The sequence below is a fragment of the Elephas maximus genome, chromosome 15, assembly GCF_024166365.1.
Source record: "Elephas maximus indicus isolate mEleMax1 chromosome 15, mEleMax1 primary haplotype, whole genome shotgun sequence".
Taxonomy (NCBI): Eukaryota; Metazoa; Chordata; class Mammalia; order Proboscidea; family Elephantidae; genus Elephas; species Elephas maximus.
In genome coordinates, this window is record NC_064833.1 from 45,602,779 (window position 1) to 45,627,836 (window position 25,058).

General features: G+C 44.9%; 1 protein-coding gene across 1 annotated transcript in view; it reads right to left on the reverse strand.

The window, feature by feature from the left end:
• Window positions 1-3,986: 3,986 nt before the first annotated feature.
• PTDSS1 (phosphatidylserine synthase 1) overlaps window positions 3,987-25,058 on the reverse strand; it is a 74,031-nt gene continuing 52,959 nt past the window's right edge. Inside the window, exons 10-13 of the mRNA XM_049853793.1 lie at window positions 16,180-16,279; window positions 8,432-8,500; window positions 7,601-7,670; window positions 3,987-5,131 (exon numbers count right to left, since the gene is read on the reverse strand). Coding sequence (XP_049709750.1) covers window positions 5,022-5,131; window positions 7,601-7,670; window positions 8,432-8,500; window positions 16,180-16,279 — 349 coding nt within the window. The 3' untranslated portion in view covers window positions 3,987-5,021. The remainder of the gene's footprint in view (window positions 5,132-7,600; window positions 7,671-8,431; window positions 8,501-16,179; window positions 16,280-25,058) is intronic.

Consider the following 25,058-nt stretch of genomic DNA (forward strand, 5'->3'; position numbering starts at 1 on the left):
GAAAGCCACATGTCTGCCTTCGTCAGCATCCACGAAGGGGAAACTGGCCTCACACAGGGCAACAACTGCTCAGAGAAAACCTTCCTGCCAGTACAGAGCATTCTCAGTGCCCACGAATTTGCAGGCCCTCAGCAGCCCCCTGCTTCAGCACATTCCAGTTAACAAGGAAATGGTAACTAATGAGCACGAGCCCAAAGGAGCCTGGGTGGTTGGCTGCATCTGCTGTGAAAGCGAAATATCATTTCCTGAATGATGCTCCTGTCCTCACTGGGCTTATAAGGACGGGAGGGATTTGTCAACACCATTCTCTCTGCTCCAAAGCACAATAATGCTAGGGCCCCTGGAGACCCTTTTACCAGGACTGTGGGCAGGACGCTTGCCTGTCACCCACCTCTCCAACCGGCCAGGTACACCGCATATAAAGAGAACAGTTTTCAATCAGATTATCACGATGTATACACTAAGGACCAGGCAACATTTCACTGTTATACATAAAGTCACCATGAGTTGGAGCTGTCTTGATGGCAGCTAACAATAATAAACTAAGTTTAGCCATGTGAGGCCTAGGAGGTACGTGGACCTGTTGCAAACCCTTGAACAGTGTTGTTGCTGGGTGCCGTCGAGTCAATTTTGACTCATAGTGATCACACGTGACAGAGCAGAACCACCCCATAGGGTTTTTGTGGCTGTAAGCTTTACGAGACCAATCACCAGGTCTTTCTCCCATGGAGCGGCTAGGTGGGTTCCAACCACCAACCTTTCAGTTAGCAGTGGAGTGCGTAACTGTTGGCGCCACCAGTGTTAGAACAGCGTTAGAGTGTGACAACAAACGTCTTCTCATAGGGTAGGCAGCTTCAAAATCCACAAGGTGCAAGAAAAGAAATGTCATGACAAACTCACAGATACATATCTGAAAAATGAGTTAAACGCAGTTTTTTTGTAGACATCTGAAACGAAAGATTTTTATAATTCAGCATTCCCACAGACTAACAAGAATTCACATCCAACTATTTTTCCCCTTCTCTGGTAGACATTAATAAGTAATTAATTCACAGAATATAGCAAAGTAAAAAAAAAAAAAAAAAAAGCCGTATTTATTTATTGCATCAAAGATGATACCAAAGTTCAATTAAGAAAATGTTGCAACCTTCACCTGCGCTAGCCCCAGCCTGAGGTTTGGAATAGAATGTAAGGGGAAGTGTTGCAAAAATCTAGTTATTACAGGTTGGCAACAAGACGGTGCAGCCCAACTGGTCTCAGTCATTGCCAACGCTAACCCTTGCAAAGAACTGAGTCTCAAATATAACCCTGCAGTGCACACATGCATATGAAGGAAAGAGATGCGTTATGTAATGAAACACTGATAAAGAGAAGTCTTAACTGTCTTACGTCTTGATTTCAAGCACATAATGGGCAATACGTTGAGGACTGCAATAGGCTATCTGTGGGATTCTTAGCTGTCGTAACAGTAAGAAGAAACAAACCCTGCCTGGTCAACGCTGTGATGGGCCCAGGAATTCTGCAGCCCCCAACAATCCAGGGAGCACAGGAGTCAAGTCCCCCTGTGTTCCTGTGTTGAAAGTGCTCACTTAAGTCTGGTTTCCAATGGTTACATTTTTTGTTCCCTACTTTGTGTTTAGCCTCCCCTTCTGTGACAAGCCTTACCTGTTATTTGCAGGGGCCCTGTGAGGGCCCGAACAAGTATCCTATAATATATAAACAAAACCAAACAAACCAGGAGTCCAATTCCAAAGGGTGAGCCTTGACACAAAGGGATATCACTTACAGATGCTACACTGCAGCGTCTGAGAGAAGAGCAGTAAGGCTGAACCTGATGTATTTGGTAAAGAATTTTATTTCTCTTGAGTAACTCACAAGCTCACTACAGAAGCAGTCCTAGTGAAAATAAGACCGGCATTTATAGGATGTCTTCTATCATCAAAATGCTTAAAGGGTCAATGAAAGGTCCTGGCATTGCTGCGGGAGTAGTTTGGCCAAGACTTTTACAGATGGTGAAAAGGGACACAAGAAAAGCAGGCAGAGGCCACGGGAAGACCAAGAATGGCAACGAGGAAAAAGTGTCTAACACACTCACTACAACGCTGCTCCAGGAGAAAACACATGAAACATTCTTTGTGTATTATGTTCCAAACAGTGATAGCTTTTGAGAGGGCAGTTTGCCAATGACGAACATGAGATAATTTGCACTCAAATCATTTCTGAGATTACATGATGCCTCTGAAGCACTTATTCTATTTTCATTAATGTGAGGTCCATTTCCATAGAAATGGGTGAAAAAAGTAGGCTAAACCCAGCAGTATGGTTTCTAGGTGGCAACGGCAGCTGTTTTGGGCCAGTCGTGAGAAGCACTGGTTTTGTAACTGTTAAGAGTCAAAAGCTCTTACCAAAAGAAAAAAAAAAAAAAGTTTATATCACAGAAAGAGCATGGAAAAGTACCTGAGAACTTTCCTGGCTGTTCGTACAAAGCCATGGAGAAAAAAATTGTCTCGTGAGCACATTGCTCTTAGTATATTCCACCAGAACCCCAACCCGCACAGTGCAGTCAAATTCACCCTGTGCTAAACAGGTGCCTCCCCGATGGCGGCCTTGGAGAGAGGAAGCATGCCTCATCAGTCAGACTGGGCTATTAATCAGGGGAGTGGTAAAGTGCCAGGCTCAACTCTCCCACAAAGGAACTTGGAGACACTCAGTGAAATGCCACAGGCAAGAAGACAGCGTATACAAGTGCTCGGTGCTCAGAAAAGCAAAATGCAAAACCAACCAACCCACTCCCAACTTATCTGTGCGTTTCTCCACACGGCAGCTTTTGAAGTAAAATTATACTGAAATTGTACATGTTTATAAACGAGTCCTTGGGTGGTGCGAATGGTTAACGTGCTCAGCTGCTAACCGAGTAGCTGGAGGTTCCAGTCCATCCAGACGCACCTTGGAAGAAAGGCCTAGCAATCTGCTTCTGGGAAATCAGCCACTGGGAACACTATGGAGCACAGTTCTCCTCTGAGTGACACACGTGGGGTCACATGAGTCAGCGCTGACTCGACAGCAAATGGTAACTGGTATGTTTAAAAAAGGGTTCTTTGCTGGGTTACAGGAGTGCAGGTGTGTCTGTGAAACACGCACCTCTTCGCCTATCTCCGAGACTTCCGTGGGAATGCTGCTGTTTTCAGAGCGCAGGAAAGGTCAGAGTTGTGGCCCCTCCCAGCCAATCCCCTTATTTGTCACGTGACCTGAGGGACTGCGGGTACCGTGTTTGGCAGCTGGAGCAGGTCTGTGCGTGCCCTTGAACCAAGTGGTCGCCGCCCGCCCTCCGGAGCACAGGATGTGACCCCGGCTGTGCATGATTCATTTAACCCCCTCACCTCTGCATTCTTTTGCAGAAAAAGGAAAACATGACACTTCTAGGGCTAAAGATTTCCTTAAAGGGGGAAAAGACATTGAAACCTCTGTGCTCTGTGAAATGAGGGAACAAATGGATTGCTTTCAGCAAGTGTATACGCAAAGTCAATCAGCTGGGTACCAGCCACTTGTTAAGGAAAAATCCAACATGGTTGATGTAACCATTACCAAAGTAAAAACCAATGACCTTGTCGTTTATTTCTAGTGGTTACTTGGAAAGGTTAAGACATAGACATATTTGTCTGTAAGCTCTCTAACACATAATGTTTTCTTTTTTCTTCTGGTACAATGGTTAAAGCACTCGGCTGCTTTAATGGTTAGTGGTTCAAACTCACTAGCCATTCTGTGGGAGAAAGATGTGGCAGTCTGCTTCTGCAAAGATTATGGCCTTGGAAACCCTATAGGGCAGTTCTACTCTGTCCTGCAGGGTCACTATGAGTTCGAGTCAGCTCGATGGCACACAACAACATATATAAAACACACATTCATATCATCCTAAAGCCACTTGGAAAATACTATGATTGCTTACAAACAATGGAAAATACCAGTAAGATACAAAGAAATGAGCATTTCTCAGACACAGACCTTTGACGGGCTTTATCGTGAATTTTTTTTATTTAAAACAGGGACCCCTCGAAGGTGGTGAACTATAGGGTAAATCTTCTAGAGCATGGCACAGATGGAACATAACACTCACCAGCACCTCACGTGTGACTAAAAGACAACATCAGCAACACACCGTGGAAGGAAAAACAAATCAAATGTGCAAGGCACCTGGCTGTGGGAGCAGCCGCGGCGTCCGCCACCCCTGACAGGCTCACTTTGTGCACTGGGGGTCAGTTTTGGACACAGGACATTCGGAACGGAACAACGATGGTTCAGATCTGAAGCCCAGGATCCTATGCAGGTAACTAACCTTTTCCTCAGACTTGTTTACACCCTCCACGTAGTTTAAGGTTTTAAGAGGGGGCTGAGCTGGGATGTTAAACAGTAACACAAAACCTCCCCCCACTTTTTTTTTTTTTTTTTAATCTAGAAGGGAATATGGCCTTCCCTGAATATCAATTCCAGCAGTGGCTTCAGAAGGCTTGTAAGCATCCTAACTTAAAAACAAATAGCAAAAAAAAAAAAAGAAAAGAAAAGAAAAAACGTGGCCTGAACTTAAATCACTCAAATGGAAAGGCAGATTCATAAAAATAAAAACTGGTGGTGAGTCCATTAACGGCACAGTTGATGCCCTGTCTGAATGAAGACGTTTAAAATGATCCACAATATACCCAAGCACAAAACTGCTCTTGGCAACCATGAGTAAGTAGCTACCTTTCCCTTCAAACACACTGTACTGCTACCAGTGACCGCATGCCTAGTGCTGAAGTTGGAAGAGACCCCAAGTTGGCACAGGACCCCAGGCTGTGATCTGCCTGGTGTGGTCAGGTCAGTGGGAAACAAGACTTACACTCTCAAACAATGACCCCCCAAAAGTCCCCTCTCCTCTTCCCGTTTGCTCTGTGCGGTTTGACCTCCTAACAGGGAGGTCCAGATGAGTTCCGTTTCCCTCTCAGTTCTAGGCACTCTCTGGAACATCTCTGATTAACCAGGGTCTTTCATTTCTTTCCAACTCCGTTGGTGACTTTAGATTTGGAATGTCGGTTCCTTCTTCTGGAAGAATGGCTTTCGTTGTTGCCTGAATGCTTGGGTGGGCTGTCTTCAGAACCTGGCCAAAGGAATGAGAACACACTGTCATCTTGGGCTGCGTGGTCCCAAGGGCTTATTCCTGTGAACTGTACTTCTCCTGTCCAGACTGCCCCAGGCCTGCCAATTCCATATAGGCTCTCCACCGATGCTTGCACTCCATCTAGTGGCCTCACTAATAAATTAAGCAGGGCACACAGAAACCCCAGTACGGAGCTAGTACTGCTGGTGCCTCCGGTATGCAAAGTAATGGCCCTGGAAATTTCTGGGATGGTTCCTGAAACATTTCTCCACCCACAGTGTGTAGGAGACAGTGGGGTAGCTCGTGGTCATGGCCACGTGGACCAGAAGTAAGAGCACAAAATGAAATGGAGAGCAAAAATGAGGGACAATTAAAACCACAAGGGATGTCCATCCTACCCCTGCACTCAAAAGACACATTACTTTGGTTTCTACCTCTTGACCTGCTACATCACATGTCAGAGTTTCTTAATTGGGAAGGTTTTTAAGCTTTACATAACTAAAGCTATTACAAGTGCTCTAATGTTTGATCTGGAGTCCCTGGGTGGTGCAAATGGTTAGTGTGCTCAGCTGCTAACAGAAAGTTTGGAGGTTTGAGTCTACCCAGGGGCACCTCAGAAGAAAAGCCTACTTCTACTTCTAAAAAATCATCCACTGCAAACCCTTTGGAGCACAGTTCTTCTCTGACATACATGGGGTCGCCATAAGTTGGAGTCAACTCAACGATAGCTGGATGATTGTTCGATCTGGGGGCCAGCTTTAGAAATCAGGCCTCTGTTGCTTATGACAGACAACCTCTGAAGCCACACTGAACCACTGGAGCTAGAGTCATGCCCTCACGATGCTCAGTCTAGCAGGGGCCACACCATTCACGACACTGTATGACTTACTGATGCTCTGAGGGCTCGGAGCAAGGCTCCTGTGAAGCTGCACGTCAGCTGAGCTCTGAGCCATCAGCGGATTATCAGCCAGGTAGAGCGGGACTAGGCAGGGGAGTCAGGGGGTAAAGGGGGCGTTTCAGGTAGAGGACGCAGCACAGGCAAAGGCTTGAGACATCAGCAGAACCGTCTGGCATTGGGTTGGCTCTGCGCTCAGATTAAGTATGTGGCCAACCCTAAGTAGGTGGCCCTAACCCTACCCCCAGCGCTCAAATCCAGCCCCATAGGAACTCTCCACCAAAGCTAGCCATTAAAAAGAAAGCTCACAGAGTTTTTGTCTCCACAGAAAGTAGCATTTAGCTTAGTCCAAGAGATTCTTAAAAAAAAAAAAAAAAAAAACCAAACCCAGTGCCGTCGAGTCCACCCTGAAAATGTTCTCTTTTCATTCTACCTACCTTTCTTTTAAATACATCTCTACCAGTTGTCACTGAGTCAACTCTGAATCATGGTGACCCCATGTGTGTCAGAGTACAATTGTGCTCCACAGGTTTTCAATGGCTGATTTTTAGAAGTACATCACCGGGCCCTTCTTCTGAGGTGCCTCTGGACGGACTCAAACCAACAACCTCTCAGCAGCTGAGCACATTAACCGTTTGTACCACTCAGGGACTCAACTCTGCCTCTACCGCTGTTCTGTTCTTTTCAATGGAGAACCTAATCTGTAAAGGGAGGCCTCTGCCCCCTCTGTGAGAATTCCAAAACAGGCCCCCGAGCCCACTCCTTGACCAAGAGTAACCACCTCAAAAGGGGCGATAGGCAACTCAGCAGGGCCTGTGCTGGCATTCCCCCAGGAAGCTTGCTAATAAGCTGGACCCCCAAAGACCTCAGGGGAGCAACTGAACAGGAGCGCCTTCTTCTCCTCCCTAGACCCGCTGTTTCTCTGCAATTCTGTGAGCTAAAATTCATGGTCACCGGCGTTCACAAGTTTTTGCCCTTAGTTCAGCCTCCCACTCAGCTCGCAGGAACTGACAATCAAGGCTCATGGAGCCTCCTCAGTGCCATTATTCTACAAGCCTGATTCTTTAAAATAACCAGGTGGCCCCAAATCTTTCCAAAAGGCTCCTTGGAGACAGGTGCAATAGAGGATCCCTAAGCACGCTACTGAAATCCCTCTTATTCAGGTCAGCCTCTTGAATGAGCGTAATTTATACTGATTCACCTTTTCTGAAAGGCTTCTCTCCCTGGTACACAGGAGGTAACCCTTTTCCTCATGATGAAAACTAAGAGGAAGAACACGCTCATTCACCGCGCTTGAGGCGGTGCCGACCTCGCTCCGTTTTCCTGCCCCAGGAAAGGCGGGGCTACAGTGGGCCTCTTCTTACGAAACAAGTCTCTTAGGCAGATCTCATGGGCAGTGTGCATGTTTCTTATGTTTTTTAAGTAACAGGAGACATCGATGAGTAGCTATGAGCCCACTCAGGAAATACAGGATCAACATTCAGAGCAGAACTACTGATTCCAAATCTTTTTACCAAGCCTTAAGGAGGCAGAGGGCCCAGTAATGTTTTAAATCACGAACAAGATAAAGATACCTTTTGTGCCCTTCCCATGAGGCCAGGAGATATCTGGGCTGTAGGTGCCATCTTCACACTCTGAATAGGTCTAGGGAGAGAGAGACTGAGGTCAGAATCTCAAGTCCTCCCTGGGAAGAGGAGGAGCAGGCAGGACACTGAGGACGCCTGCATGTGATGCTCTGTCCCTGCCTCGCCGAGGCTGGGGATGGCACAAGCAAGGGATGAAACTTCCTTGTGCTTAGGTTTCCCAGCTATTAAAACCCAGGCTCTTCTATCTCCCAGGGTGATCCAGAGAATACAGAATAAATCTTCTAGAAAGTGCCTTTAGTTTCTTATACCAAAAGTATGAATAATGCCCCAAAGATGTCATGTTGACTTTAAAAAATATTACAGTCAATGAGATTTTTAGTGTTTTAAGCCCATCCACGTCTATCCCCTACTGTAAGCCTTGTCACTCCTGAGGTGGGCCGGACAGGCACCACCTGCGTTTTACGGCTGGGCAGCCCCCAGGCTGAGACAGATAAAGAGGTGTGCACCAAGTAGAAGAGCTGGGAATAAAACCTAGGCCTTCCAAAAAACGGATCCAGTACTTTCTCTGCAATTTTAAAAACAATTATATAATTACAACATTTTAAACTTTACAAAAGGAGGATAAAATTGCTGACCCAAGCAAGGGCAGCAACTGACAGGGAATGGATTCTGAAATAGTTCAGCTTCTACAATGGCAGGGCTGAAGGAGCTCCCACAGTGCCAGCTACTCCTTATCCTTACGGGAGTCTGCCCCGGGCTAAAGCTCTCAGCAGGTGTGATTATTTTCCATAAAGACCATCTCTGTCTTTCCTTCTATACCTTTTCTCGGTGACCATAGTGTTCTGCATACCACACCATGCCGTACAAACACAAGAAAGTAGTGAAGGCCTGGAAGACAAAAACAAGCAAAAAACCATGTTACAGATGTTGTTGCATTAAAAAAAAAAAAAAAATCCATTTCTCAGAACTTTCAGGTTACAATGGGAATTCATCTCAGCTGGCTCAGTGCATTTTGGCATCTTTCTCAGGGCATCTGGCTACAAAATGACCAGACGAGGCAGAGACTCATCCCATGAGATGGATGGGAGGGTGTCCCCAGTTTCTGACAAGAAGAGTTATGATTAGGCCATAGTTACTACTTGTGACTCGATGTCAGGTGGCATGAGCATTTTACAAGTGGGATAAGGAGGGCTACAGGCTCTTTTCAAGAGATATATAGGATTCAATAGTATATTTCTGCTTTTCATGGCCAGTCCCCTTCCCCCGCCCCCTCAAGAAACACAGATCTCTGGATACTCCTAGATTCAAGTTTTAATTTAGCCCTGGTGGCGCAGTGGTTAAACACTCAGCTGCTAACCAAAAGGTCGACAGTTCGCATCCACCACCAGCTCCTTGGAAACCCTATGGGGCAGCTCTACTCTGTCCTATAGGGTCGCTATGAGTTCGAATCAATGGCAATGGGTTTAGTTTAGTTGACAGACATAAGAGCCCTAGTGGTGCAACAGTTAAGCACTCAGCTGCTAAGTGGAAGGTTGGTGGTTCAAACCCACCCAGTGGCTCCACGGGAAAAAGACCTGGTTATCTGCTCCCATAAAGATTACAGCCTAAAAAACCCTATGGGGCAGTTCTATGCTGCCACATGGGGTCGCTATGAGTAGAAATCAACTCCATGGCACCTAACAACAACGGCATAGATAAAAACAAATACTGATTTTATGTCTATACTTCTTTATATCTCCTTCCATCCACTCATCTACCCATCCATTCCCAGAGAAAGAAAAGCATCATGGGAACAGCCAATGCCAGCAGGGTACACTCTGCACTTCCCTGGGTCTGCAGCCCAGTCTGGTGGGTGCAGCAAAGACCGGTAGGGGAGGCAGGGGCTGTGAATTCCCATCACTGCAGTTGTAGTCTACCTTTGGCCCGGTTTTCTTTAGGTCAACAAGATTTACTCAGTATCTACTGGGTGCACTTCATTGTCTTAAGTTCCAAAAAAGAAAGGACTCAGAGTGCTCCAGCTGGCCTCCCTTTTCCACGCCCATTAAGTGGGAAAGTGGCATGGTAAGGGAATTGCCCGAGAACTAGTTTATGTTGTATTAAATCCATATGTAAACCAGGACTTTAGGGATTTAAAGGAAAGCTCCTATCTCCCCATCCAAAAAAAAAAAAAAAGGCAGTGAATATATTGAAATTATAAAATAAAAACTAACCTTTAAATTTTTTAGTACTTGCTCAGATTTCTAATACATGCCAACATTAAATCTACCATTTTTATGGTATGGAAACAGTAGAGTGGGAAAGACTACTGAGGAATGGGGGCGAGGGGGGTAGACTCCACCATCCTCAAAACAGTCAGTGGCTGTGGGGTGGAGGTGGGGAGTTAATAAAGGTCCAACTAGACCAACAGAGCAGTGATGGATGGCTGGACTGTCATTGCAAATTCTGCCCACCAGAGGGCAGGCACAAGCGGCTCATCTAGTCCCTTTCCGGCCCCGTATACCTGGGAGACCAGGCAGGGGCAGCTGGGGCTCCCTCCCAGAAGCAGACAGAGGGGGCAGTACTGGCTTTGCAGACCACCACCACCACTTTGCAGACAGCAAGGCAAACAATGGCAGGTGCTGAGTGACAGGTGCTTATCATCACAATCGCCACACAAAGGCCCTGCTGTGGTTGCCAAACTTACCACTTCAGCTGAGAGTAAAAGAGGCCCATTTTACACTTGTCCCAGGAGACAAACGCTTGTGATTTATGGGTTTGCCCTCACACCTGTGAGAATCTAGGCACATACGCACTTAAAATGTCAAGGCCTGGATTTAAAATACTAATCACACAGATTTTGTTTAAAGAAGCAGGGAGGTGATTTGGGATTGAGAACAGGGCTTCCAACCGGTTCTGCCCAGTTCAGTCATGGCCAAAAACGAAGTAAAACCCCAACGGACCTGAATTTTTTAAATGTGGGTGAAGCGGAACGGGAAAAATTATGGGTTGAGGCCCTGCTAGAAACAGAGACTTCATCTCCCTCTTAGAAGACAGGGGCAGTATGGCATTGCAACCAATCTGTTAACCTGCAGAGTTGGAAATACAGGTGCCCTCAATCAAAGATGGCAGCTGGCCCCTCCACTTTGAATGTATGTCACTCTATAATCCAATCTCCTGCATGGGGCTGCTGAAAGGGTTCACTATGCCTCTTCCGAGTCTTCTATTCCAAGCTTTGACCCGTAAATCTTCCCATTCCACTTATTGTTCCACTTCACCCAAACTTTAAAAATTCAAGTCTGTTCCGATTTCACTTCATCGACCATGATTGAACCAGCTCAAACCCCTGGTTGAGAGCCAGGCCATCCACTAGCACAGGCACAGCAGTGATAGGTGGTGACGTGATGAGGGCACAAATCCCTGGCTCCCAAGTACAGTAATGAGCACTCAAATATATCATGATTGGCTAGACAAGTGCGGCTGGAGAAGCTTATTACATGGTACCATGAGGGACCTCTGATTCCACAGTAATTTAACTTACAAATATGTTCTCTCACCATGCCAGAGGAATAATCGGGAGCTTTGTTTCTCCAGGTAGTGAGGGAGGTACTTTGTAACTTAACCCGTTCTTACTGAATAATGTTCTCCTCTCACCTAAGTTTGAGATCCATCTCGCTCTTCACAAAAGACCATGGATATGGAAAAGTGGCAGACCTCATTTCCATTCTTTAACAGGTAAATGTGCAAGGCCATGGGGCTCATCCCATCCAAGAGCCTTTCAGGGTAGATCCCCATCCAATTAGTGTGTGGATTCCACTAGTCTTCAAAGTCCTGCTCTCCGGGGCTGGTGCTTCTCTGTGGCCCCTTTGCAGGCTCTTGTTTCTCCTCTTCCTTGGCCTGGCCTCTAAACACAGCCGCTCCTCAGAATTCCAACCTCAGCCTGCTTCTCTTTCCACAGTATGTTTTCTCTGACTCTTCACAAATTCCATAGCTTCCACTGTACCCTACACACTGGTGGCTCCCATGTCTTCGTCTTCAGCGCTGAATGAGTCTCCCTGATGGTACTGGACAGACTACTGTTTTCAATGCTACAGGACACCTTCACCTGCAAATTCTAAAGGTCCCTCAAACCCCAGCTCTCCTGAGCCAAATGCACCTCCTCCATCAATTACAGCAATAATAGCCACCGATTGGCACATACCTCGTGGTCACCCTCATGTCCTTCCCAGCCATCAAATGAGGAATGATGTCCAGTTGAGTTGACCCCTTGACCAGCTCTCAAAGCCATCCCTTTCTCAGCTTCTTCAGTGCCTCTGTCTTGGTTCAGCCTCAGCCATTTTTCACCTGGGACCCTGCAGTAGCCTCCTGACCACCCTTGCCTCCGGTTCATCTTCCCTAATAGGCTGACCTGCTCGCCACATGATTCTTGATGAGATGCAGATGAGATCACACTGTCTTCCCACGTAAAGATCTTTGGATCTCCAACTACAGACACATGAAGCCCTTCATAGCAGGTATCCTCACCCTCCAACTTCTCTAGCTCGTTCTCTTCACTCTTTTCCCCATCAGGTTACCACCTCCCGGAGATACTGGGCACTCACAGCTTCAAGTCTTTGTATGATTTTGTCTCTCACCTGCCTGCCTGTCTCCTCATCTGTGTCCACTGATGCCATTCCTTTATTGTCCATACCTTTACTAAGTGCTCCTACGTGTCAGTGCTGGACAGTGGGAATAAAAGGACGATTAAAGCTTCTTCTCTGTGAGCAACAAGTGCAATGCTGTGGAGTCAGAGTTATAAACAAATTACATTACCCTGAGGTTAGGACTGAAAAAGTTAGGTACAAAGTGTGACTGGTCCCCTAAGGAAGGGGCTGCCTATTCTGCCTTAGAAGTTGGGGACTATTTCATGGAGGGCACAAGTTCAAGTTTGGTCTTGGGGTTTAAGTTTCACCAGGTAGAGAAGGAAGGGAAGGACATTTAGGTCAGGCAAAGGAATCATCATGGATAAAGGCAAGAGAGGTCTGGAAGGATGATTTGTTTGGGTGACTAAGAGTAGTTTGGTGTCACCTGAGTGTAGAGAACAAGTGGGAAGATATGATGGAATTGACCCAGATAATGATGGTCCTAAACCGATGTGCAAGACTTTACATTCTACCTGGTCGGTTTCATGGCGGAGACCCTTCTGACACTTGACATTTCTTTCTACATAGAGGGAACTTCACTGGTCTAACATTCCTGGCTTCTCTCCACCCCTCACTCCTTCCCTGGGGAGGAGTTGTAGCTTAACTGGCTGGTGAACCTGAGATAAGCTGGCCATGCATAGCTTTACCCCTTCCTGTCTTTCCCCTGAGTGCAAGGCCACTGACAGGAAGTTCACCTTCTAGTCTATTTCTCCATGCTCTGAGTTTACTTCCAAGGGCAGTGCCCCTCATCCCCAAACAAACACATCATGTGAGAAGGCCTGCTTCCTGGGGCTGGAGCATTGTTGTTGTTGTTAGCTGCCGTTGAGTTGGCTCCAACTAATGCCAACTTGATGTGTAACAGAATAAAACGTCGCCCGGTCCTGTGCCTACTTCGTGATCACTGCTATGTTTGAGTCCATTGTTGTGGCCACTGTGTAGTGCCTTCCAACCTAGGGGGCTCATCTTCTAGCACTGTATCAGATAATATTCTGTTGTGAACCATAACACTTTCATTGGCTAACTTTCTGAAGTGGATTGCCAGCCTTTCTTCCTAGCCTTAGTCTGGAAGCTCCACTGAAACCTGTTCACCATGGGTGACCCTGCTGGTATGTGAAATACCCGTGGCATAACTTCCAACATCATAGCAACACACAAGCTACCATAGTATGGCAAACTGACAGACGGGCAGCAAGGGGTTAAAGAATAAGTATCTGTAATTCTGGGGTTCAATATTGGGAAGCCCCTTGTTGCTGTCCTACAGCTGACATTGAAATAAGTATGATTCTCAGTAAGAAAGGTGATATTCTGATCTCTGTAGCCTTCTTCCACTCTCTCTTAATTCTTTTTGAACTTGGCTGGGTAAAAATGCTATTTATTTGGTCCCTCAAACCCCCAGCAATAGGAAATGATAGCATGACAGAGTCAGATCTGAGTTTTGGAAGATCAATCTGACAGCAGTGGAGAATGCATCTGAGGGGCAGAATGTTGAGAAAATGGGGGTACCCATCTCTGCCCCACTGGAATCAGGTTACATGTTACAATTGGCACCCTTGAAGTACATGTGACAGAGAAAGCTGAGAAGTTCCAGTTAAAATAAAATCTCTGGGCACATCTGACACTCACCTAGCATATTTCTACATCCAGTCTGACTGAAAAAATATATTTGAGCATTAAGTCTGGAGTTTAAATACAAAGGGGACCATTACTCTTTTATCGTTCAAGATGAAACAAGACAGAACTAGCTCAAGGTGCCTCGGCACAGTTAGGATTTCTAATAAGTAGCCCTAAAAAGAGACACCATGAAAAGCATTAATGATGCTTTAAAAATACAAAGATTTGTCTTGCAAAAAAAAAAAAAAAAAAACCCTTGAATCTGATGAATCTGACTAAGCCTCTAAACCCAACAACTAATTTATAGGAAATACAGAGGACAAGGAAATACGGTGCATTGCAGTACAGGATGCCATCAGTAAAATCCAGCCTGTGGAAAATCTATAGGTCAAAAGACCTGCCTTCCTCAACAAATACATTACAAGGGAAAGAGAGACAGAAATGGAGGGAAAACCTATAGATTAAAAGACTTAAAAGACATGCCAATCAATCACAACCTATGGATACTGATTCCAACACACTGTAAAATATTCTAAATTTAACACTGATTAGACATTTCACAGCACTAAGGAACTAATGTTAATGTTTTCTCAGTGTGATAATGGTACAGTGGCTGTGTTAAACAAAAAAAGGCTTTCTTACCTTCTTTCAGAGATACATCCTAAAATATTAAAGGTGGACCTGTTGTTTGTTGTTGTGTGCCAGCAAGCTGATTCTGACTCATAGTGACTCTATGCGACACTGAAGAACTGCCCCACAGGGTATCCTAGGAGGTAATCTTTACAGAAGCGGTCCTGGTGGCACAGCCTTGGCTGCTCGCTGAAAGGTGGACGCTTTCAACCCACCAGCCGCTCCATGAGTAGAAACTGTGGCAGTCTGCTTACATACGATTTACAGCTTTGGGAACTCTGTGGGGCAGTTCTACTCTGTCCTATAGGGTTGCTACGGGTTAGAATCAACTTGATGGCAATGGGTTTAGTTTTCTGGTTTAATCTTTACCAGAGCAGATTGCCAAGTCTTTTCTAACAGAGAGCCACTGGTGAGCTGGAACCGCCGACCTTCCTTTCAGTTAGCAGCTGAGCACTGAACCACTGTGCCATGAGGGCTCCTTAAAGGTGGATCTGCTTCACAATAATCTGGGGGCAGGGGAGTGGGTAGGTATATAAAGGACACAAGATTAGCCATGAGTTGATAATTGGTGAAACTGGATGATGGGCATGTAAGGGTTGATCGAGTCTCTCCACTTTTAAATATATTTGAAATTTTCCACGATTAAAATAAAATCCTCAAGCTAATTTTATCAACCAAGTAAAACTAAAAAATCTTAAGCTTAAATATAAAAATAAGACCTTTCTCTAAACTAATAATTTTTAAAAATTGAATTAAAAAGGATAATACCTTACTTCATTTTAAAGATGAGGAAAAAGTTCCAGAAGGGGCTGGGGCCTTCTATCTAACTACCCTACATGGTTTGTAAATCAAAGATTGACTTACAAGGAGCCATATTAAGGGAAGCAGAGACTGATCGGAGTGTAAGAAACAGCCCCTGTTCTCAGTAAAGTTGCAATCACAGACAGAAAGGCAAATAAATGATCAGTATAAGGAGGCACATGCTGTGTGTAAATTAAGTACTACAGAAATTCTCTACAATGTCAAGAGAGCTTGGGCCGACCTCCCCTCAAGGATCTTCCCATCAAAATGGAGGCCCATCTTACACAGGGCTGGGGTTATAAAGTCCGCTGCAGGGCAGAAATTAGCCTGATGACCTTCGAAAATGTCTTCTATCACCTACAAATTACAGTACGTCATTTTGTACATAAATGCTTGTACAGGGATATGTATGTTAAAATGTGTAACGATGAAGTGATGATGGAAGAAAGGGCACTGTCACCGTCCCTCTTCCTTCACAGCACTCCTTAAACTCTTAGTGCGTGTAGGTGGATTCCTGTCCCTCTTCCTTCACAGCAGTCCTTAAACTCTTAGCATGCGTAGGTGGATTCCCGTATGTTAAACAGATGTATGTCTGGTGCACCTGCTGAGGGCATTTGACCGGAAACTGCCAAGGTGACCCATTTCTGAAGCCATGTGGTTCTACGTGTTTTATTCCTGAACTTCTCACTCCAACAGCCTGTGGCCAGTCTCAGGTTATTACAAGTAGAACTACTTTTCTATGAATTTCTAAGGAACTTGGTGCACAAGAGTATTGATTTTGTTGTTATTGTTGATTTATTTATTTTTTAAAGAGATAACCACGGGAGTTTAGCTAACACTTTTAGATTAAAAACAGTAATGACTTACCACACAAAGAAGCCAAAGCACAACATAGAGTATTTGGGTCTTGGAGAAGAGATCTTGCCCAAATTTTATGCAAACAATAGCTTCCAGGAAACCAATGACCCTAGTTAAACAGAGAACGAGAGGTTAAATACTGACTCATCTTACCAGAGCACAGATTACTAACAGGCATTAGTCAATCAAAAAGTTCAACGGTCACAAAATTTCTGTACCAAACACTGGTAGCAGTTACCCACAGAATGACACTGTTCTAGCCCACTGTACTTTCATTAGAAATATATATATATTTTTAAACTCTTCCTTCCCCCTAGGCCAAAATCTCAACTCACACATTTTAGCAGCTGGTTGGCCCATGAGAGAAAGGATGCCATGTATGGACTGAACAATGCGCCCATGGGCGGGACAGTCTGCTTCTATAGGGGAGGTGGCTACTTGGCTGACAGGAGTTGCTGATGCTTTCCTAAGTGATCATATGTGTGGGAGGAAGAGTATTTCTCAAATCGAGAGCAACCAAGACCTCTGGGGAGGAGTTTGGGATAGAGTGAGCTCTGTCAGGGGCACGTTTACTTTACTGGTATCATTTGAATTTCCTAAGAATATATTCAAATGTTACCCGCATAATTAAACATACATTTTAAAAAAACATTAAAAAAATTTAAGAGGCACTGTTATCATCTACCTCAGAGCCTCTATGACCATGAGCAGTGGGCCATCATGCTGCTTCTGAACCACCACAAGCACAGGAGACCTCTTACCTTTGCAAGGCAGCTTATTTCACTGGTAAACCTCTCCTCCTGTTGGAACGGCTGGTACCCTACCTCTGATCCCTTCTACTTACGGGTCCTAACTCCGCCCTTAGCCACAGAGAGTGAGTTTGATCCTTCCCAGTGACAGTCTTCCAGTAACTTGGAAGCAGCAATCCCATTCCCTCCCAGCCTTTTATGATATATCCATATTAAACATCCCTTTCTGTATCTGGCAATAAAAATCCTTTATCCTCACTTGGTCTGTAAGCAAATTTTGCTAAATTCAAAAATGTTAACAAAACAAAACCAAAAACCCCAACTCCGTGCTTTTACCCTTTAAATAAAACATTAAAGAAAGAAGTCACTCTTGGGATCTATATCCTCATTTATAAATATAAAAATAAGGTCTTTATTAAAATTCCGAGCATAAAAGGTGAGAATGGATGAGGATGAAGTTATACAGCTGGTCATGTGATCCCAAAGACCGCACAAGAATACTGATTTCACACAACTCAACTTTAGGTGTTCCCTGCTTAAGCTGGAATCTGGACAATATGGATCAGCATACTTGCACGCATATTCCCTAAAAAGGAGAGAAGGGGCCAGAAGGCTCTCAGTCCCCCGTCAACTGGCAGATACAAAGGTCACTGCCATCCTGAAATGTGTAGATGGCTCTAAACCATGGAATTTCTGGAATTAGAACCACTTCAGCAAGGATAGGGAGAAAATCTCCTTAATGTATCTTTAGAGAGTTTGGGACTACCTTTTCCCCTATCGCCAACTGAATAAGGTTTAAGAGTGGTTGGCTTGAATCTTTAAAGCCACGGCCCCTCCCCTCAAACACACTGTGGTATGTGTGAGAAAGCAGCATTTTAGCAGAGGGGCTTGCGAAGCTTCTCAGCGCAGGGCTGAGCTTCACTGTGATATTAAGTCTAGACTGTGTCCGACCCTAGATGGCAGTTAAAGGTCTGTTACTTCCAGCCTGCACGGAGGGGAGGGGCGCCTGTGAGTGGACATTTTAAAACAGGATTATTTAATCTTTGGGATTTCCTGAAGAATTTTTATGACAAACTATTATGATCAGGAAATAAATAAATGCCATATCTACCCTAAGTTTATTATGAGAGATTTCTGGGCATTCAACTAGATTAAGAGACTAAAGCATGGTGACTGGCAGACCGGGGCTGCGTTTCTTAAACTTTGGTGATGCGAGACCTATGGCATGCACGCACATATACACGACTGAGGGAAAAAAAAAAAAGTTTTACAAAACAGTTCCTATCCTTATACAGACATTTTCTACTCTATTTCATTTTAAGAAAATGCTGGTTGGGACCCACTCAATTGATTTTACAGTGCCTTGCAGTCTGACCTACAGACTTATTATTTTTTTTTTTTCAGTCTGCAACTTTAGGGTATGATTTCCTTCTACTTGCTGAGAAATCTTAGCTAACCCATTGAGGCTTTGTCACTGAGAAGGTGACAGTTGAGAACAGAAGGAGGCAGGGAAGCCAGCTGTGGGATGACCTGGTGGGGAGGGTCCTGGGCTGAGGCAACAGCCAGTCAGAGGTGTAAGGGGAAGCAGCAGAGTTGAGGCCAGCAGGGTAACACAGGCCTTGAGGACTGACTCTTCTAGGGTCTGGCTTCTAGTCTCAGGGGGGATGGAAGCCCCTGGAGGGTTTAGAGTACAGGGATTAACATGATTTGATTTACATTTTAATACGATCATTTTGGCTGCTGACTGGGACCTGAAGGAGGCAGAGTAGCAGCCTGGAGAGATGAATAGGTAGGAGGCTCTTGTAATAACAATCTAGGCAGAAGGACCAGGGTGGTAGCTGTGGAGATGGCAAGAAGTGGTGGGAACCAGGGTACATGAAATCAACAACCATGGTGACACCTTCACATACCAGCTATTGCCTCCCAACATTATCTCTGGTCAACTAAAGGGATTCTTAGTAAATAATATACTTCTGTTGTTATTGTTAGGTGCCGTAGATTTCCACTCACAGAGGCCCCATGTGACAGAACAGAACTGCCCCATAGGGTTTCCAAGGAGCAGCTGGGGGATTCAAGCTGCTGATCTTTTGGTTAGCAGGCAAGCTCTTAGCCACTGCGCCACCAGGGCTGCTTCTACTCAGTTCAAAATGAAATGCCTGATCTGTACCAGACTCAGAAAGAGGTGGTTTGATGGAATTCACTGTGACCTCTTCTATACCCTTTGAGCCTCATGGCCATATGTATCTTGAATTTGCAAGGTTAAAAGACAAAACTGCGGACTATAGGCGGTGCTTCTGCCTGGGGGAAGGCACTAGAAATTCCCTACCTCCTCCTGGTCAGCTAACTCACACACTTTCAGCCTACTTTCTCTTAGGAGCTGGCTCTACAAGGTAGAAAAAGATGAGGTTAGTATAAAGCGGAGGATAAGATGTTCTTCAGGGAATGAAACAAGACTGTAAGCAGGGTTACCGAAAGAAACTGGGGGCACAAAAGCTCTAGCAAAGGGAGGGTTTCCGGTTTGCCAACAAGACCTGGCCTGGATTCTGAGGCTGCTCACAGCAATGCTGTGGCCCCAGGGTAGCCCTGCCTGCATGCAGCTTCCACAAGCACTGCTCCATAGCTGCACAATGCGTGGCTGTGGTGCTCAGGAGGTAGGCAAGTCACTTCATCAGCAAGGAGCCAGCCCTCCAACCATCGACTGGAGACAGGCACGCCCAGAACAAAACTACTACACAACCACACAGGTAGCAGGAAGTGTTCCTGAAGTTCACAGGAGTGAGGATTCAGTTCTAATTAGGATAACCAGACACCTTTTTGGAGAAAGTGATGGCCAAGCTGGGCCTTAACACACAGATAAAATTCCAGCTCTGTTCCATGGTACTTCATGGGCTTCCAAAGAACCACAGGGGCAGGGGGTGAGAGGGGAGGAGTGTGAGTGAGTAAAGGGGCGAAAGGGCCCTGGGTAGCATATGCAGGACTGTTCTGCCCTGTCATTTTTAAATATATTAGTGTTTGGGGCAAAATTTCATTTGAGGAAAGGAATTGAAAGGCTTTTTTTTTTTTTTTTAATAACTACTACCAGAGGTCTTGAGATGGCAGTGGAGATGCTTCTGAGCAAGGCAGCAGGGAGTAGCAGGATGATATTCAAGTCTGGAGAGGATGCAGGATACTCAGGGGTAGGATGTGTGAAGGGGGAGAACCAGGGCAGGGGTTTGGGCTTCAAAGCTATCCCAGCAGCACGCATATGAAGCGCCTGAAGCAGAGGTGCGGAGGGACAGCCAAGGGCTGGCAGTGAAACACCAGCAGGAAGGACCGTTTCACTAGTGCTGGGCTTGTTGTTGTTCTTAGGTGCCTTCCACTTGGTACTGACTCATAGTGGCCTTACGTACAACAGAACAAAACACAGCCTGGTCCTGCACCATCCTCACAATCATGTTTGAGCTCATTGTTGCAGCCATTGTGTCAATCCATCTTGGCCAGGGTCTTCCTCTTTTTCACTGACCCTCTACTTTACCAAGCATGATGTCATTCTCCAGGGACTGGTCCCTCCTGATAACACGTCCAAAGTACGTGAGAAGTTTCACCATCCTTGCTTCTAAGGAGCATTCTGGCTGTACTTCTTTCAAGACAGGTTTGTTTGTTCTTCTGGCAGTCCATGGTATATTCAATTTTCTTTGCCAACACCAGAATTCAAAGGCATCAATTCAAAATACTGTGGCTTGGGTCAGGTGCACCTTAGTCCTCAAGGTAACATCTTTGCTTTTTAACACTTTAAAGAGGTCTTTCGCAGCAGATTTGCCCAATGCGAATTTCCTGATTGCTGCTTCCATGGCCACTGATTGTGGATACAAGTAAAATAAAATCCTTGACAACTTCAGTCTTTCCTCAATTTATCATGATGTCACTTATTGGTCCAGTTGTGAGGATTTTTTTCTTTATGCTGAGATGTAATCCATACTGAAGGCTGTGGTCTTTGATCTTCATCAGTAAGTGCTTCAAGTTCTCTTCACTTTCAGTAAGCAAGGTTACGTCATCTGCATATCGCAGGTTATTAATGAGTCCTCAACCAACCCTGGTACCCCGTTCTTCTTCATACAGTCTAGCTTCTCAGCTTATTCGCTCAGCATACAGACTGAATAAGTATGGTGAAAGAATACAAGCCTGACAGACACCTTCCCTGATTTTAAACCATGCAGTATCTCTTTGATCTGTTCGAATGACTGACTGCCTCTTGGTTTATGCATAGGTTCTGCATGAGAACAATTAAGTGTTCTGGAATTCTCATTCTTTGCAATGTTATCCATAATTTGTTTTGATCCACACAGTCCAATGCCTTTGCACAGTCAATAAAACAGAGGTAAATACCTTTCTGGTATTCTCTGCTTTCAGCCAAGATCCATCTGACATTAGTCCTCTCCTGAATCCAGGTTGAATTTCAGGCAGTTCTCTGTTGATATAACTGCTGCAGCCATTTTTGAATGATCTTCAACAAAATTTTACTTGCCCGTGATATTAATGATACTGTTCAACAATTCCCACATTCTGTTGGATCACCTTTCTTTAGAATGGGCACAGATATGGATCTCTTCCAGTCAGTTGGCCAGGTAGTTGTCTTCCAAATCTCTATGAGTAGGAATCGACTCAACAGCATACAACAACAGACAACAGACGAGTGAGCACCTCTGGCACTGCATCCCTTTGTTGAAACACCCCAATTGATACTCCGTCAATTCCTGGAGCCTTCTTTTTCGCCAACGCCTCCAGTAAAGCTTGGGCTTCTTCCTTCAATGGCATTGGTTCTTGATCATAGGCTACCTCCTGAAATGGCTGCACTCTGACCAGTTCTTTTGGTACAGTGATTCTGTGTATTCCTTCCAAGTGCTTGTGATGCTACCCGTGTCATTCAAAATTTTGCCCACTGAATCCTTCAAAATTGAAACTTGAGGCTTGAATTTTTTCTTCAGTTGTTTCAGCTCGAGAAATGCCAAGCCTTCCCTTTTGGTTTTCTAACTCCAGGTTTTTGCACATTTCATTATAATATTTTACTTTGTCTTCTCAAGCTGTCCTTTGAAATACTGTTTAGCTCTTTTACTTCATCATTTCTTCTATTTGTGCTTTAGCTACTTTGTGTTCAAGAGCAAGTTTCAGAGTCTCTTCTGACATCCATTTTGGCCTTCTCTTTCTTTCCTGTATTTTTAATGACCTTTTGCTTTCTTCATATATGATGTCCTTGATGTCTTCCCACAGCTAATGTGGTCTTTGGTCATTAGTGTTTATTGTGTCAAATTTATTCTTGAGAAGGTCTCCAAATTCAGGTGGAATATACTCAAGGTCATATTTTGGCTCTTGTGGACTTGTTCTAAAATTCTTTAGCTTCGACTTGACCTGGCATATGAGCAATGGATGGTCTGTTTGACAGTCAGCCCTGGCCTTGTCAGATGTAGTTGATTTAATTCCTGTATTTTCTATCTGGTAAGGTCCATGTGTATAGTCCCCATTTATGTTATGGAAAAATAGTATTTGCAATGAAGAAGTCATTGGTCTTGCAAAATTCTATCAAGTGATCTCCAGTATCGTTTCTATCAGCAAGATCATATTTTCCAACTACCGATTCTTCTTTGTTTCCCACTTTCACATTCCAATTGCCAGTAATTATTAAGACATCTTGATTGCATGTTTGGTCAATTTCAGACTGCAGAAGTTTGTAAAAATCTTCAATTTCCTCATCTTTGGCTTAGTAGTTGGTGTGTAAATCTGAATAACAGTCTTAATACATAGTCTTCCTTGTAGGTGTATGATATTATCCTATCACTGACAATGCTGTATTTCAGGACAGATCTTGAAACGTTCTTTCTGACGATGAATGCAATGCCATTTCTCTTCGTCATTCCTGGCCTAGTAGGCCACATGATTTTTGGATTCAAAACAGCCAATACCAGTCCATTTCAGCTCACTAATGCCTAGGGTATTGATCTTTATGCATCCCATTTCATTTTTGACGACTTCCCATTTTCCTAGACTTATACTATTATATTTCATGTTTTGATTATTAATGGATGTTTGCAGCTGTTTCATCTCATTTTGAATTGTGCCGCATCAGAAAATGAGGGTCCCGAAAGCTTGGTTCCATCCACGCCATTAAGGTCGACTCTACTTTGAAGAGGCAGCTCTTCTCCAGTTTTATGCTGAGTGTCTTCCAACCTGAGGGGCTCATCTTCCGGCACTGTATCAGACAATGTTCCGCTGCTATTCATAAAATTTTCACCGGCCAATTTTTTCAGAAGTAGACCACCAGGTCCTTCTTCCAAGTCTCTCTTAATCTAGAAGTTCCACTAAAACCTGTCCACCAAGCGTGACCCTGCTGGTATTTGAAATATCAGTTGAAAAAGCTTCCAGAATAACAGCAACATGCAAGCCACCACAGTATGAACAATTTACAGACTGGTAGTGCTGGGCAAGGGCCAAGAGTTGGATGAGGCTCCTACAGCCATCCATATCCCTTAATACATGCCTTCTTCTGGAAGGGACCGTGTTCTTCACAGCTGCATTCATCCTTAAAATAAAAAAATTAAAAAGAAAAAAAAAAAAAAGGAGTCGGAAGCTATGAGCCTGGAAGAACAATTACACAATTATCAGTAACTATGGCGGCAATAAGCGTGGCATTGGAAGGCAACAAAGGATATTGGGAAGAAACAGAAAAACCTGTGGAAAACCAGGCCAGGTGTTGTGTTGCAGGAGGTAGAGAAGAGCTCCAAGATGACAGATACTGTGGAGAAGACAGTAGAGATGAGGATGGAGACCAGGCTTGCTGATCTGGAACTGATCTCAGACAGAATCACTTAGCAGAGTGGCACAGGCAGAGCCAGATAGTGGGAGCAGGTTATAATGGCCGTGATGGTAGGACTGGGGGCATATGAAGCAAGGAGATGGCAAGGTGCTGGGCGGCTCTCATAGCAAGGCAGGGCACAGTCCTGGGGGCACCCAGGCAGAAGAGACTTCTACCTTCCCGTGAAGCTCAGCCCAAGAACTTGCAGGAAAAAGGAAAAGTGACTGTCCACTCTGCTCCCGCCAGAGCATGGCCTCCTCCCTCCCATGACCAGGTGAGAGAATAACCTCTTTCCTTTATAAACTAGGTTGAAACTCTCCTTCTGAGGCACAGAAGCTCAGTTATAATCATGGTAGGGTGGGGAGAGATAAAGACGATGTAAATTGCACAGCTGGGGAGTTTGTTTACAGCAGTCCTAAGACTCCCAGACAGCCCAGGTAACATAAATGTTCCTTTCTAAATGGAGAAGAAGCCAACCTGCCCACACCACCACTTTCTCCCTAGTAGGGTTCCGTGCCCTCGCTGGATGGTGTCCTATCTCTGCGATAGATGACACGTTTAAGTATAAAAGGATTAAAAGTTCAGATCTGTGGAGCAGCTGTAGGAGACCACATTGCAAGTTCATATTTACTTACATCAGCAAGTAATTCACACAGACTTTTTGAGGATCTGATATTTACAGAAGACAAGTGCCCTCTTCGAGAGGAAAAGCTGACGTGGAATGGTGGGAAAGAAACCTCAGGTGGTCCTATCTGACCTTTTCCCTTCTCCTCCTCCTCCCAAAAGGGAAAGTGGCAAAATTCAGGAATGTCACTATATGGGGCGCCCCTGCTTCATTCCCTCTCATATCTCCACACCTTGCTAAAGACTGAAATCATTCCACGACTGGTGAAAAGAAAGACAACTAATAGTTGAGTTACTAAAGGAAAGCAGACATTTAAACATGTCCTATTTTGATAGGAGAGGAAATAAAAAAATGATGGTGACAGGGAAGCAGGGGGAGAGCTGCAGCGAGAGAGGAAGGTGGTAGCCTCTGAGGGGCAAACCCTCAGAGCAGAGCCTTCTACTGGCCAGCAGGGGGCAGCTGTGGCCCACGCTCACGCCTGCAGGTGGCCCTGCTGTGCTTGGTTTTACGAGGAGGATTTGTTATTCTGAGGCATGGCCCGCTGGGCCTCAGAAGATTCATTAATCTTGATATCTCGGTTCTGGGGGGCTCTCCATTCTCAATAAGCATAGTAAATAAGCCAAATGAGGTCTTATTTGCATTTTACTTTTTAAAAATCATTTTCTGACAAGGCACAACTTTCTGCAGC